At 30.7% G+C, this 15,310-nt stretch overlaps 1 protein-coding gene across 16 annotated transcripts in view; it reads left to right on the top strand.

Annotated features, from left to right (window-relative positions):
- The window catches only part of LOC143245084 (uncharacterized), a 63,528-nt gene that overhangs the window by 36,496 nt on the left and 11,722 nt on the right, over window positions 1–15,310 (top strand). For 15 of the 16 annotated variants that reach the window (XR_013025464.1, XR_013025463.1, XM_076490941.1 and 12 more), the window contains 7 exons: window positions 1,713–1,877; window positions 3,700–3,924; window positions 7,449–7,531; window positions 8,389–8,493; window positions 11,459–11,609; window positions 11,991–12,234; window positions 13,788–13,934. Coding sequence is in view for 14 of the 16 variants with exons in the window: in XM_076490941.1 (XP_076347056.1) it covers window positions 1,713–1,877; window positions 3,700–3,924; window positions 7,449–7,531; window positions 8,389–8,493; window positions 11,459–11,609; window positions 11,991–12,234; window positions 13,788–13,934 (1,120 nt within the window). In the remaining 2 variants the exon portion in view is untranslated. The remainder of the gene's footprint in view (window positions 1–1,712; window positions 1,878–3,699; window positions 3,925–7,448; window positions 7,532–8,388; window positions 8,494–11,458; window positions 11,610–11,990; window positions 12,235–13,787; window positions 13,935–15,310) is intronic. The other variant, XM_076490945.1, reaches the window with a different exon arrangement.

Genomic DNA, 15,310 nt, shown 5'->3' with positions numbered 1-15,310 from the left:
CTGAATCTAGTGTTGAAGGTAGGTATTATTGAGAATGAATTAACTTGTCCGTGGCACTGTGTTACCGATCGGCTTGAACGAGTTATCTCGTCTACGGCACTGAACAGGTTAAAGATAGAGCATTATTAACCATTTTAACTATAGTGCAAATTCAGAGTAACATCTACTGTTGTTAAAAAGTTCATGAGTAATAAAAAGGTAAAACCATGAAGTTAATCTAATCTTTAAAAGTCAGAAAGTGTACAGTAGGAACTACCTCACAGTAATGAAAAGTACATCATAGAATCCACACTGTTTATGATACACAATTACTGCTAGTCGTTCTGCAGAAGTAGCAAATGCTTTTAACTTTGTCTGAGTTGCAGGTAAGTATTAGTAAAAAAAATGTGCAAGTATTGTTTGTAGCACAATAAGTTAAAGATAAACATCTTTTTTTATATATATTTTATAAAAAATTCATATAAAAGGTACATGAATTAATTTTTGACAAACTATGTAAAACATAGCACATTTGCAAAGTTATACGCATAAGTGCCAAAGACTTCAAGGTTAAAATAAATGTTCATTTTTCATTTTTTATGCATATGTCTTAATTTTTATGTATTATTTAACAAAAATAACTAATATGTAAAAGTTAGAAAGATACATATTACAAAATTAAATGAAAAAAAAATCTTGCGACCTCTCTTCTACGAACATGTGTTGGTTGCTATTACATGATGGGATTTAAGTTGTTTATGTATAGCTCTTGCCGGGCGAAATGATAGAATTAAATAAAAGTAGTTGTGGAGAGGTTCGAAGCCTGAACCTGTTAGGATAAATAAATTTAATTGTCTGTTACAATCTTCACTATTCTAGAGAAAAAAATATTTTGACTTTTTTACATTTTACTCCAGATGGGTTATTTTGCTAGAGATACTATTACGGTAAAAAAGATAAAGTATAAAGATTGTGAAAGAAAATTTGATATTCATTTAAGAAACCATTGAAATTTTGGAAATTAAGTATAAAAACTTGAAGAGAAGTATTTTTTTAATTCTTAGCATGAAAATCACCTTTCACACAGACTAACTACATAATTTTGTAAATTCACAGACAAATCTTTAAAATACTTTATTTAAAAAAAGCTGTGTGTGTGTGTGTGTGATGGGTTTGTAACATTTATTAAAGGTTTATCAAATTTTATAAAGATACACCTATTAAATTCAGTGTTGTATATAGTTTCACGGTTGTATGGTGGTTACATGGTTGGTCAAATTGACTGACCCATTGTCATAATGTTAAATATATGCCACAATTTGAAAATCTTTGTCCATTTGGTTGATAACACTGGACATCAAAAACTTTACTGGAGAAAAACTCAAATGATTTGGAGTAATTTGATGGTGCTTATTTCAAAAATGTTATCAGAATTTGTTCATCACCTAGATTTTTTAGATGATTGCTAATTTTCAATGTGGTTTTTAGAATCAACATTGACAGATTACTCCAAAATAGTTGTATTTTTCTAATAGTGGAAATTTCTTTTTTATTGACCAGTGGAATTGGACTTGCGTATACCTAAAACGAAGTCTTGCAATTAATTTAAAAATTGCAAAATACTTTTTACTATTATTATTATGGACACTAGAAATAATTTCTAATTAATTTAATTTAAATTTAGAATTCTTATTATTTTGTATTGTTTTGCTCTACGTTTGATTTTGTTTTAGTGGAATGCTGCTGTGGAAAGGAATGTTGGTGTTTCACGAGTCGTGGAATGTGCTCTGTTGGCCAGGATGAGATAGTTGTTATTCTAGAAAAACATTCCAGTGACCAAACAGTACCAAAAGACATTTTCCGTCTCTTCACTACCATATATGATAATGCTTCTAGCGGTTAGTAAATATACCTTTCAGTATACACATTCATTCTGTATCACGGGATATTAACTCAACACTATTTAACAATAAATAACAATATTGTTCAATTTTTACTCATTTTAAAAGCATCTGAACCTTAGCCATTTTTCATTCCGTTATTCATCACGTAATTACTAAACTACAAGCAGAGTATCGTAGAAGTGTAAGCCACATATAATTTTTCATTAAATGACAAAAAACTAATGCTGGTAAATCTGCAGAATAACTCAGAAGTCTATGGTTACTTTCATTAAGTACATGCTTGGAATCATTATAATTCCATAGGTTCCCATATTAATGACAGCAACCATTTTCATTATAATTCAATAATATTTAGATTATTTAATAACAACTATTTTTTGCTGTAATTCATAGAGCTTTAGATCTACAACTATCTTATTCAAATTTTACTGCATCTGTAAGTAAAGTAATGTTGCAAGAAACACATACCAGCATTAAAACATTTCAGAAAGAGGTCTTAATGCTTTTGGTCTGAAGCTTTTTTAAGTCAGCTGGTGCCTAAAATCTAATATAATAGCTATTAAATATTCTTGTATGTTTAACATGCAAGCATATTTTTTGTACACAGATTATAATTATTGCCAGAAAACTTTATTTTTATAATTCCTACATTAGGTTGCAAGTTCACAATCAACCAAATTTAATATTTTGCCTCAAATCACTTTTTATTGAATTATTTATTGTATTTACCATCAAACTGAACTGACATGACACAAAACTAATTTGTTTGTTTGTTAAAATTTATAAGTATGTAGAAAGATCATGTTCAAATGTTAAGTATAAAAGGAAGATGAATCTGGCTTTATAAAGAAACTTGTACTAGTTGTATGGTACTCCACATGTGTAACATTGTCACTTGTACTGCAGATTCGGATATATCGTGGGACTTCCATTATTCCCCTACATTCTATATTTGACTAGCTCAGTGAGGAACCTTTTGCTGTTTCAATCCTTAGTGGCATCTGATTACTGTGCAAAGTGCAAAGTTTGCAGATGTAGAATTGTCCTGTATTATTATGTAAGATTTTTGTCATGGATAATGGCAAATGTAAATGAAAGTCATACACCATCAAAAGAAAAACTAAATTACTGAAAGAGAAAAAAATTGGGATTTCAAAAGTTCAAATTAAAAGGGAGTTGGGTATCCCAGATGGTATGATATGCAAATGGATAATAAAAGAAAAAGGCTACATTCATTTTTAGACAAACCCCAAGACTTTTCAAAGAAATGATTGTACTGAATAAATTCAGTGTAATGACTTTATATTGATGTCATTACATATTTGTTTCACATTTTGTTGTTTATAGCAATTAAAGAAAGTTTAAAAAAGTTGAAAAGTCGTATTTACATACTGTATTGGATAAAACAACTGTTTCCTTGGTTATATTGTGAAAGGTCTTATAACACAGGTCACTGTGTCTCCCCTGAAACCTATTTTATGCATGGGAAGCACTGTATGTCTATATAATATTATAAACATATATGCTTAAAGACATGTAATAAATTTAGTACTGCTATTTTATGTGCTGCTTTAAATCTTAGTATTCACTGTAGTCTTAAAATAAGACTTTCCCAGTGACACTGTACTATGAAAAATATCATAGTTACTTGTGTCATTGTAACTAGTGCTTATTTTTGTGCATGTTCCAGTGTATTGAACTTAAATATGTTAAATACTACACCTTGACTATTAGCTAAATAGATACATCATGTGTCTGAACAAAATATCTTACCTTTATAGTCAGTAGAAGTATCAAATTGTATATATTTCTACAGGTACTACAGTCTCTGACTTGGGACATGTATTATTCCCTGAAGGAATCCTGGGAAGCCGTGATCATAGTGGTTTTCTGTTTGTTAGGCCTACATTCCAGTGTTTAGGAAAATTAGTGCTTCCATCACCTCCTTTTCTTGTGGCAGTTCTTATCCAGAAATGGGAAGTTCCATGGGCAAAGGTTTTCCCACTTCGCTTGATGCTGAGATTAGGATATGAATATTGTTGTATGTTGATCTTTTTGAGTCTTTTTAGGGTAACATAATCTTTTTTGTGATTATATTAGCAAGTATGTACTTCAAGACATTGCTTTATTATTGTTGTTACTGTATGTAGTAGTGAAAACTAAAAGAACTATTTGTCTGGAAGTTCTCGATCTTGTGTGTAAACTGTTCGACATAACTTGCAAAGACCAATTCCCATGTTATTGAAAGAAATGATTTGTTGTTGAGATTTGCTTGGTAATCTTTTTTCAACTAGATAAAACTAATAAAAACAACAACACTTCAAACAACTTTTGGGTTTATTTATTATATTCATGTTTTGTGCAAGACTTGTTTCTTTATTTAGTAGGAGCTGACCAAAGTATCAAACTTTTAAAGATATATGTATTGCTTTTCATAAAAGCTGTTTAGTTAACTTTTCTAAAGCATTTATTTTTATACCTAAAGATTATATGAGTATCCTGACTACAATATTCCAATATAAGAATCATCCTGAAGCCTGTCATAAAAACTTAACATGTAAAGAAAATAAGGCTGATACTCCAAACACAGTTAAATTTAAACTTCTCACTAGTGTGAAAAGAATCAGCAAAGTCATTAATTACAATAATTCTGTATCTTTCAACTAGTTCATTGAATCTCATTTCTTAAAAGAAAAGCTGATTTAGTGTATACTTAATTACACAGGCCTCAATGGTTTTATTGTATTGAAATGTTTACATGTTCCAAAGTAATTCCTGTACACTGAATCCAAAAATAATTCCAGATATCCATTTTTCTCCATTACACACAGATTTTTCACAAAATATCATATGTGCTTCTACATAACCGAATAAGTTTCATTGAAATCAGGTCACATTTTGTTACTCCTTAAATGTTGACAACCACTGACTATTATATATGTGTATAGACCAATTGTGATGCGAGTCTTATAAATTATTCTAAAACCAGAACACAATAAATAATAATAAGTGTTTATTATGGTAAACAAAAGAATAATTTAAGTAAGAATTGTTTTTTTCCTTTCTAATTTGTAAAAAAAATCCTTAAGAAATTATAAAAAATTATATTATTTTCAAAATGTGCATAGCTGAATTATGGAAAATCTGTTATTAAAAACAAAAGTTTTATAAAGTCTAAATTTGCAGAGCTATGTCATTCTTTTAACATGTCATCAAGGGATTTTTGAATAAACCTTGTAAATGATGGAGCTCATGGTATTCACACACACAGAAACACTGTATGTGAAATTACCTGTGTTTGTCAGGGTTCACAATTTGATATCTTGGAATGACATGATTACAGTATTCCAATATCAAACATGCACTAACATTTAAAAACATTGTAGAAAGAAGTCTTAATGCTGTTGCCCCAAAGTTCTTTTTTAAATCAACTGGATGCTTAAAAATTAACATGTGTTGTTAAAGTACTGAATATAGAGTAAAACCCAAATAAAAGGCCTGAAAGTACTAAAAATCAAAATAATAAAATCAGGAACACCATTATATTTGTTTTAAGTTAATTATGTTTTTAAACAGTGTTGTTGTTTATTAGGGAAATCTCTACCTATTGACAAAATGTATCGTCACACAATAACTGTGTTAGCAGCATTTTTAATAGATTACACTAAATTAGATTTTAAAAAACTTGCATTATTGTGGAACCAACAGGTTCTTGTTAACTTATTTTCTTAAACTCTTCCAAAGTTGACAAAGATAATAAGTAAAAAGGTGTTTTCAAAACCCATAGCATGTTTTTTTAATATTGTTCACTAGTATGTATGGATTCTTTCCATAATTTTTTATTTCAGGTGAGAATAATATATAATGGTAATATTTTTTTATTGTGATCAAGTTGTGAAAGATAATCTATTGTGTTTGACATATGCTGAAGTTATGTCTTTGTCAAACATCAAGTTATTTGAGAAGAGCATGAACCAAAAAACTATCGTGTTTTCTCAAAGTAAAGTTGTTCAAGCTTATGTAACATTCTTTCAATACTGTGTACATTAAAAATTGGGGATTGCTAATAAGTAATGTTTTTGAATAGCAAACAAAATGTGAAATTTAATGTTCAGTCAAGTCATGTCAGATGACCAATGCTTAATTTACCTCACTTTAAAAATTCCAATTCTTATGTAACCCTAAGCATTTTGTCACTTTATGATGGTTTGTGATTGATATATCCAAACCTCATGTTGTTAGTCTCCTAAATTGTATAGTTTTTATCACTTTGTGGTAATAAACATTTTGGTTAAAAATTTATTGCTGTGTTTAGTGAGGAACCTACTAAACTGAATAATTAATTTAAAAAAATAACTTTTTGATAATTACAATATTTCGATCAATAGTGCAGATTCATCGTCAAGTAACAATTGCATTAAAAAACAAAGTTCCCCTTACACATGCTCTGATACTATGGGTTGAAAAACTGTAATATAATAAACAATATCTTGCCAGCTGTAAAAGCTGCTGTTATTTTATTTTGAATTTAAATTGATTTTATTTACAAATTTGTGCATTTGTTTGCTTTCAGTTTATCTTTTGGTTTTGAATTGCCTTAATCATTTTTTATTATTCAACATGACCGTATGGAATACTAAAGAAACATTTTTATCCACTCTACAGACTCTTCAGTGATAGCTATTTATATGAAGCTTCTATGTTTTTCTATGTTTTAATCCTCGTATAATTGCAACATGATTGTATTAAGTTCATCTCCTAATGCATTAATTTCCAGTATAATTAATGAAGAGTTTATGAATTTTGTTGCTTTTTTCTTTTACAGGTACTAGGGTACATGCTTAGGGTCATGTATAAATTCATTAGAATAATCTTGGAGAAATGTATGTTCACTGTATTAGCAAATCATTGTTAATGATATATCAAGTTTGATTTTGGGCCCGCACCTTCTCCCAACATGGTGTGTGATGTACGTTGATTCATTCGTCTCCTTTTGGTTAATAATTACATGTTACAGCTTTAGTTTTAGAATAAATGTATATTGTTGAGAATAAAAGTTTTGAGATGGATTGACTGAGCATTGAATATTGTTATAAATGTACGAAGTTTTGACAGGATTTTTTTTTCATTCTTGGGTACCTGTCGGAACATTGTACATTTATAATATTATTTTATCATTACCTGGTCAAGTTGTCTCAAAGCTTTTATATTCTTAAAAGTGGGTTCATCGTCTTCAAGATTGTTAACAATGTTTTTTTGTAGATTCTTCATGTCATCCAGATGAAACAATGGCATAATAAAGAAACAATTTTGTATTAGTACATGAAAAAATTGTGAATTTAAATAGATATATGTAATTAGATCTCATCAGGCATCACCATTTCAAAATATGGTATTACTTGTATATATTGGTATTTATATTTAGATATGCTAAACAGGATGCTGTATATAAGAATATAAAAGAATAAAACATGTTGTATGAAAATCTTTCTAGCATAGTTTTAATTTAAATAAGATGAGGAGTGAATGCAGTAATTTAATGTAAACATTTTACTTTTTTTACAGGTTATCCATGTCCTCTTATAAGCATTCGTTTCCGGAAATCAGTTTATGGGGAAGTAGGCAACACTATAATGAATGTTTTGGCAGTAAGTCTTATTAGAAAGTAAATTAAGTATGATACATGAAAAAAATTATTTTAGGGAAGTGAGTATAATGAAAAATCATGATAAGACTGCTAACAGTGATATTGAACAAAAAAGTCTGAAAATGTAGAAAATTAATTACAGTTGTATAGTTTGTATTGGGTCAATTAATAACAAAATGTTAGTAGTTATCAACATCCTCAAGTATGGTGTTTCAGCACATTTTATATTGTAATACTAATTTATAGTTTTCCTACTGTTGTATTACACGCAGAATTAATATATTGATCATTTAAAAATTATTATGCCACTTTCCACAGTTGCAGCACAGAGTAAGTTGTAGTTTACCAATAAGAACATTTGACATATAAGGACTGTGTATAGAGGATAGATCTGTTAGACCATATATCTCCACTGCAATAGAGGATCTCTTTCTACAGATTACTCTTCTGTGTTTTACAATTTACACCCAAGTTTTATTTTTGTTTTCTATATGTATAACTTCTATTAGTTTTTGGTCTAGTTGTCACATTTAAATCTCGAATGTCAGCATGGATTTCCTGTGATCCCTCCAAGTTAAACTTGTATATTAAACTAACCACATTGGCATTTTAGGGTTAAAAAATAAATTAATTCAAGGTTGGGAAGTTTTGTTGTTTTACAGTCTTTTCTTTAGGTGTTGCTGTAAATAACTGCTGAGTTTCCTATGGTTGTGCATTTAATTATATACAAAAGTAATTATAATTAAGATAATGCCTTCTAGCATTAGAGTGTATCATGGATTGGAAAAATTGGTTCAATATGTTATAGAGGTGGTACAAGTTTAAAATATGTAAAAATAACCTCTTGTCTTTACACAGGATTTTCGGAACTACCAGTACAAGTTATCTACAGTTCCTGGAATGCATGCTGAAATCAAAGACAAAAAAACTTGTATCTACATCCCACAAAACCACTATGACCAGGTATTAATAGAATATTTGGTTCCATATATCTGTTTTCTTTTATAAAGGCTTATGACTAATGTTGCTTCATTCTTTAGGTATAAAGAATGTTCTAACATTTCTTGACATAGTGTTGGAGCATATTTAAGTTAAAGAAAAAATTCGAATTTAGTGAAAAACAAACATAAAATTTTGTCATAATACAATACAATTGTTTGTTTATAATTTAGGAATTTCACTGAAAGAAAAATTTAAAACTTTGGATTGTGTCCAAATGTTTTGTATAAACCAGTCTTGCATGTATTACAAAATTTCTCATGAGAATCAATGTATATGTTTAAATTAAAACTTTCTTTCTCCAGTATTTACATACAATGTACCTAGAACTACTTACAATTAAAGAAATAAATTTTTATTATGGTGTAATGTGTTCAGGAAAATATTACATTCAAAGCTGCTAGTGTTTTTAATTTCAGTAATATAGATTGGAAAATTCTAGATTCAAGCTGTGAGGAAGCAAAATTCTTGGAAACTGTTAAAGATGGCTTTCTTCAACAGTTGATTGTACAAGAAACATTGCCATTTAACATGTATTTTTAATTTCATATACAGAAGTGACCAAGAGGTTGGAAATTGGGTGACTTCTGGGTGCAAGTGACTGTTGCAATATTAAGTCCATTGTTTTGCATGCTTATGGAGATAAAAAAAAAAGAATATTTTGGTTACAAATTTCAAAGCAGCATATTTTGAAGAGCTGTGACAAGTGAGTTATTTTGAGACACTGGTCAGATGTGGAACTTTTTTTTTAAAAGTTCTTAAATATTCAGTCAAAGTAAACATATTCCTTACAGAAAGAAAAGGATAGCTGCAAGTAAAAACCAGGTTGGTTCATAAAGTTTGTAAATACAAGAGATAAAATTAGAGAAAAACATCAAAAATTTAAATTGGCTGGTATGACAGAAAATTTAAAAGACTAATGAAGATCAAGAAAAAGTGGTGAAATAAGAAACTGAGACATCAAAAAAAAGATGTTTGATAAAAGGTTTGCTGAAAATGTAAGGATTAACAGTAAGGATTATGTTAAATATACTAAGGGTAAACATAATGCTAGGATGGAGTAGGACCCTTGAGAACTTCTAATATTTGATCATGAGATAGATTGGTTATTAAATTTTACTTATTTTTTTCAATTTTTGCTATTGAAGATTTAAGGAGGATTCCACATCTCATACAATTGATAGATGAAAAAAAAAAAGATCAAGCAAAATGTATTCATTAATTCTGAGCTTGTTAAAAACATATTATGAAGTTTGAAGAATGATAAGGATCTTGAGCGAGATACTATTTCTCCAAAGGTTTTGAAGGAAGTTCAGGATTAAATATGTGAGCCACTTACTACTATTTTTGTAAGTCCTGAGTGGAGGGAAGGTACTAGAGGATTGGAAGTTAGCTAATGCAATTCCTTTTTTCAAAGGTGATAAGTGTCTCATTAATTATAGACTCGTTAGCCTTACTTCAATTGTGGGAATAGTTTTGGAAAATTTTGATAAAAAGATGTTTTGCAAAGCCATTTTTATGTAGATGAGGGTAAAGGTGTAGATTTGGTGTATCTGGATTTTCAGAAAGCATTTGACAAAGTGCCATATAAAAGGCTTATAAGTAATTATCTGTGTAGCTGTGGGAAATAAGTTAGCAAATTAGATAGAAGAGTAGCTGGATGGAAGAAAGCAGAAGATTGTTACAAATGGAGTTCAATCAAACTGGATTAATGTCACAAGTGGACTACCTTAAAGCTCAGTCTTTGCTTTTTTTTTATTTACATCAGTGACAGATGAAAGAGTAATCAATAAATTACTTAAATTTGCAAATGATATTAAGGTATTGAGTGTTGCTAGCTGTGAAGAGGATGTTGCTGATTTACAAAAACAATTAAGATCAAATAGTGAATTGGGCAAATAAATGTCAAATGGGTTTTAATTATAATAAATTCAAGATAATGCATGTGGGTTATCATAATTTAAATTAAGTAAATTTAAATGGGAATAACCTCAACAGTGTTATAGAAGAAATGAATCTTAGTGTAATGGTTGATTGGCCCTTTAAGCCATCAAAGTAGTGTGCTATTGTTAGTGGTAGGGCAAATGGTATTTTAGGTTTTATCTACAGAAATATTGAATACAAGTCTAAGGAGGCTGTAATTTTATTGTTTATGTCACTGTTTAGGCTTCATTTGGAGCACTGTGTAATCCTTAGGAAGGACAGTGAATTATTAGAAATGGTTTAGTGGAGGATTACTAAAAAAATACCTGGGATGGAGGGATTGTCATATGAGAAGAGGATGAAATCTCTCATATTCTTTACTCTTGAAAAAAGAAGAGTGGGGGATCTGATTGAGGTGTTCAAGATTGTAAAGGGAATGGATAGTGGTGATGCTTCATCTTTTTTCATATTTAACAGTTAAAATAGTAGGACTAGAGGATGTAAGTACAAATTTTGGTATGGTAGATGTCATCTTGAGGTAAGGCAGTTTTATTTATTATGTAGATGTCATATTCAGCTAAGACAGTTTTAATTATTCAAACAGGGTAGTTGGCCACCAGAATGAGTTACCTTGGAATGTTGCAGAGGCAGTAAATTTAAATGAGTTTAAGAGAAAGCTTTGATAAGTATATGAATGATAAGGGCTGATTTAAACATTTCTTTTTTAATGTATGTATTTATTAATAATTTTCATTTAGTTTAGAGGATATGACAGCCACAATGGACCAATTAGTCCTGTATTGTCCAAAAACATTGTTATATGTCATGAATAAAAATGTGTTATAACATTTTAAAGCTTAAGAACATTGCAGTTTAATTGATATTTTTAAAGTTTGGAATTATATTTTAAAGTTTTTGTAAAACATTGTGTGTGTTATAGTTTAATATAATGACAGGCTATTATGTCTACCTTCATAGCCCTTTTTTTGCCATTTTTCTTTATCAGATGATGAAAGTGCTAAATAATAACAATGAAAATGTGTTGGCTATGGCATCAACCTTCAGCAAAGAAGCAGTTTCTCATCTGGTATGTGTGCAGAACACTGATGGAATCTATCAGACCCAGACTATTAATATTCAAAATGTAACACAGAAAAGTAAGCAACCTCTGTTCAGCAAAATTTTATAAAACAGATTAAATGGAATGGAAAGGAATGGAAAAATGTTACTTCATTGAAATACATACATAAAAGTAGAAAATTGATGTTTCTAGCTAAACACACACAAAGTTAAGAAGTTGTCCCAGAATTATGTGAAGTCAGTCAAAAATAACCTTAATATTAAATTTCTGTCACAAATACTCAAACTTATATTGATGATTATATAGTAATAAATTTGTTTGGGTTTGTAATTGACATCCTGTTCACTCAATAAGCTACAGCTATATCACATTCCATTTATATACATTTTTCTGTATTTTCCACTCTGGTTTGATAACCAATATGCTGATATTTAGTGTGCCTTCTCTGTGCTTGTAGGAACTGGAGTCAGTTTTATTGTATTCACTGGAGCACTGAAAGCTTCCTCTAAAGTTACAGCCAAATCTGCAGTTGTAGAGGATGGCCTTCTCATTCAGATTCCTTCAGAAACTTTGATGACACTTAGAACAGCCTTAAGAGAAATGAGAGATTTTACTGTTGCTTGTGGACCAGTTGATGCTTCAGAGCCAGATGAGGTGGTCAGCTTAGAGTGGACCAAGGATAATAAAGATTGTAACTTAGGGTAAGAGATGCTATTTGACATTTATTTAATTTTTTGTCGTTTGTACATAAATCTCAGTATTATGGTTTAATATCTATAAAAATTGTAATTCTGATTAAGTAGTTTAGCACACAGGACCACTTACAAAAGCTGTAATGGTTTTGAAATGAGACTCAAAACTTGAACACTTTCAAATAGTTCACTCTTCCTTTCTGCCTGAAGAAGAATATTATACTATTCAAAAGTGCTATAAGAATTGTATCTGTTGTCATAGAAAATATTTAAAACAAATATACTTTAGAATTTTGAAGCACACTACTAGTGACTTATAAAGGAAATTATTTGTCATCATATTAACCCTAGAATTATTGATGTAGTCTATGGACTCCATCAGCTTTTTAAGCACATTTTCTTTTAAAGTATTTATGTGGTAAAGTGCTTGTGGTACACTACTTAATTAATTAGAGGGTTCCTAAATTACCATATTTTTTGGTGTATAAGATGCATCCCCCCCCCCCCAAAAAAAAAGGGGTTTCAAAACTCCCCTGCATCCTGTACACCGAAGGTCAAAAATTGTGTGTCTATTATACCTTGTGCAGCAAGGACTAGAAACTAGTGCAATCAACCTTCACACTTCTCTGGGTTTGTTTTCTTTCTCTCATAGGCTAAATAAAATGGGGTTATTATGGAAAACAACTGTAGAATAGTGTTCCATTAGGGGGACCTTTCTTTAACTAAAATTAGACATTGTACTAACAATACTAGAGTCATATCCATAAAGAACACAATTAAAAACATACAAGTTTGGAAATTTATAGTAATAGTGAGCACAAGTCTCTATACAGGCAGCTAACATGAGTAATTGCCTTAATGGCACTATAGATAATAATAAGGACAAATGAAAGTAAACTTTCAGAACTTGTTTTCAGTGAGGCAAAAGAAGTTTTTGAAAGTTTTTGTAATGAATGAAAAATGTTTTATGTAAATGTATGAAACAACCATATTTTATTTTATTATGAACACTAACTACTTTTGAAGAATTCTAAAGAATAATAAATGATTTTGCTGATGTTGAAGGAATAAATAAATAACTGTGAAAAATATTTTTTCCCTGAAGATATCCTTGAAAATGGGGGTACGTCTTATACACTGAAAAACATGGTACATGTCAAACAGTTTATCTAACTATTTACTGCTGTAGGTAAATGTTTATGTTACATAGAAAATGAGCACTTTCACCTAGTGATTTGGTTTGTTCTTAACAGTGAAAGACAAAATAATAAAGTTATTCTGTACAATGCAATGTGTGTATACATACTAGTTGTGAATGCTATAAAGACGTGGCACTAGTTTGAAGGTTAATAATTAAAATGTCATTAAACACATATAAGGAATTATTGCATTTAACATACATATAACAGCTGTACTTTAAATTATAAGAATAGAAGAGTTTCTAATGAAAGAATGTAATTGAATCACAAACAGTCCAAATAGGAACCAATGTCACCAAAATAATAACTAACACAGAAATAAGCAAATAGCAGTTAACATATTCAAAGTTTAATTCTCCATAGGGTGAAAAGTCCAGTTGATGGGAAAGACTTGGATGGAGTGCATAGTGTACGCATTCACTTGGGAACTGACTATGCAGGAGAAAGATACCTAATTCGCTGGACGGAAGTGTTTTTAATCAAGAATGATAATGATAGCAGTATCAAGAGGTAAGATAAAGTATAAACAGTTTATAGCTAAAGTAGCAGAAAGACAAGCTGCAATGCTTCTCCACTTTGAAAAGCATTATGCACAACTGGAACTTCTTGCAGTGAAATACTTTTTTATGTTTAATCTATACACACATACAAAAATATACAAGTTTGAACTTAATGCTTCAGTCTTTCTGGCAGGTCTTAATTTTACATATTTTTACCTTCATTTCCATATACCATTATAGTGTACTACATCTTGTTTGGCACAGATAGCCTAGTAGCTTTGTGCCAATAAACATGAAATACCTACCTATCTACCCACCTGTTGCTGTTAAGGTAGGTTATCTGAACTGTAAGATATCACCATACATTCCCAACCCTCTCAAATGTTTCCAGTGTCAGCAGTTTGGTTACTTGAAAACATCATGTTGTGGTTCTGTGGCATGTGCTCATTGCAGTGGTGAAGACCATGATGCTTGTGAGTGCAAACTGGACCCTCACTGTGTTAGTTGCAGTAGTTTTCACCCCTCTTACTTTCGTTTTTGCCCTAGGTAGATGGAGGAGAAAGAAGTACAGTGTTTGAAGATGGTTTGCAACATTTCTTACCCTGAGGCTCAAGAATTATTGTCTCGACCTCCTTCTTGGACATATGCTGCTGCAAACATTCCACTACTTGAATGGGAGTGCAGAAAGATCCTTCTCTGCCTCCAACGGAGTTGTTTTTCAAACCGTGTGCAGTCTTTTGCTCTATTTGGATAAGTGTGTTTACAAGTCCACAGCTACTTCTGTCTCTGTTCCCACCATTTCTTCCAGTGATTGCTCGGATCAAGTCCCTTAGGCCCTAGCTTCTGGGGTATGCTCAGGTTCTTCTTCCTTGGCCCTGAGATGTAGAATGATTATTCGTTTTCACGTTTAGTCACTGGAATCTACTGACACAGACCTGCCCACTTATTCGAGGGCAGAATCTAATAAAGAACTATGACGTGATTGTAAACTGAAGGGTTCTCTACCCAGTTCTCCTCCACCTAAATAAAAATGGCCATATTGATAGAGTTGAGGTTTTAATTCTAATGTAGATGACATTTAGGCATTGATTCATTTTTATCATCCTGTGTATCTTTCCTTAGAGGAAACATTTCTGAAACCTGTCAATACAGTTACCTTTCAGGAGTTTTTCTTTGTACAAGAATGACAGGCTGTGTGATGGATGAGTCAAGGAGGGGTAGTACTGCTGGTCAACCAGCACATGCTTGCCATATCTTTGTCACTCAATGATCATTCAATATACCCTTAGAGACAGTCACCATTCATGTTTCCTTAGGTTGTACCATCACTGTTTGTTCTCTCTACCTGTCTCCTGGAGAAACACATGATAAATCAGACTTCAGTGC

The sequence above is a fragment of the Tachypleus tridentatus genome, chromosome 2 (genome assembly GCF_004210375.1).
Source record: "Tachypleus tridentatus isolate NWPU-2018 chromosome 2, ASM421037v1, whole genome shotgun sequence".
Taxonomy (NCBI): Eukaryota; Metazoa; Arthropoda; class Merostomata; order Xiphosura; family Limulidae; genus Tachypleus; species Tachypleus tridentatus.
The sequence above is the reverse complement of the archived record's forward strand: the minus strand, read 5'-3'. Positions and strand labels throughout refer to the sequence as shown.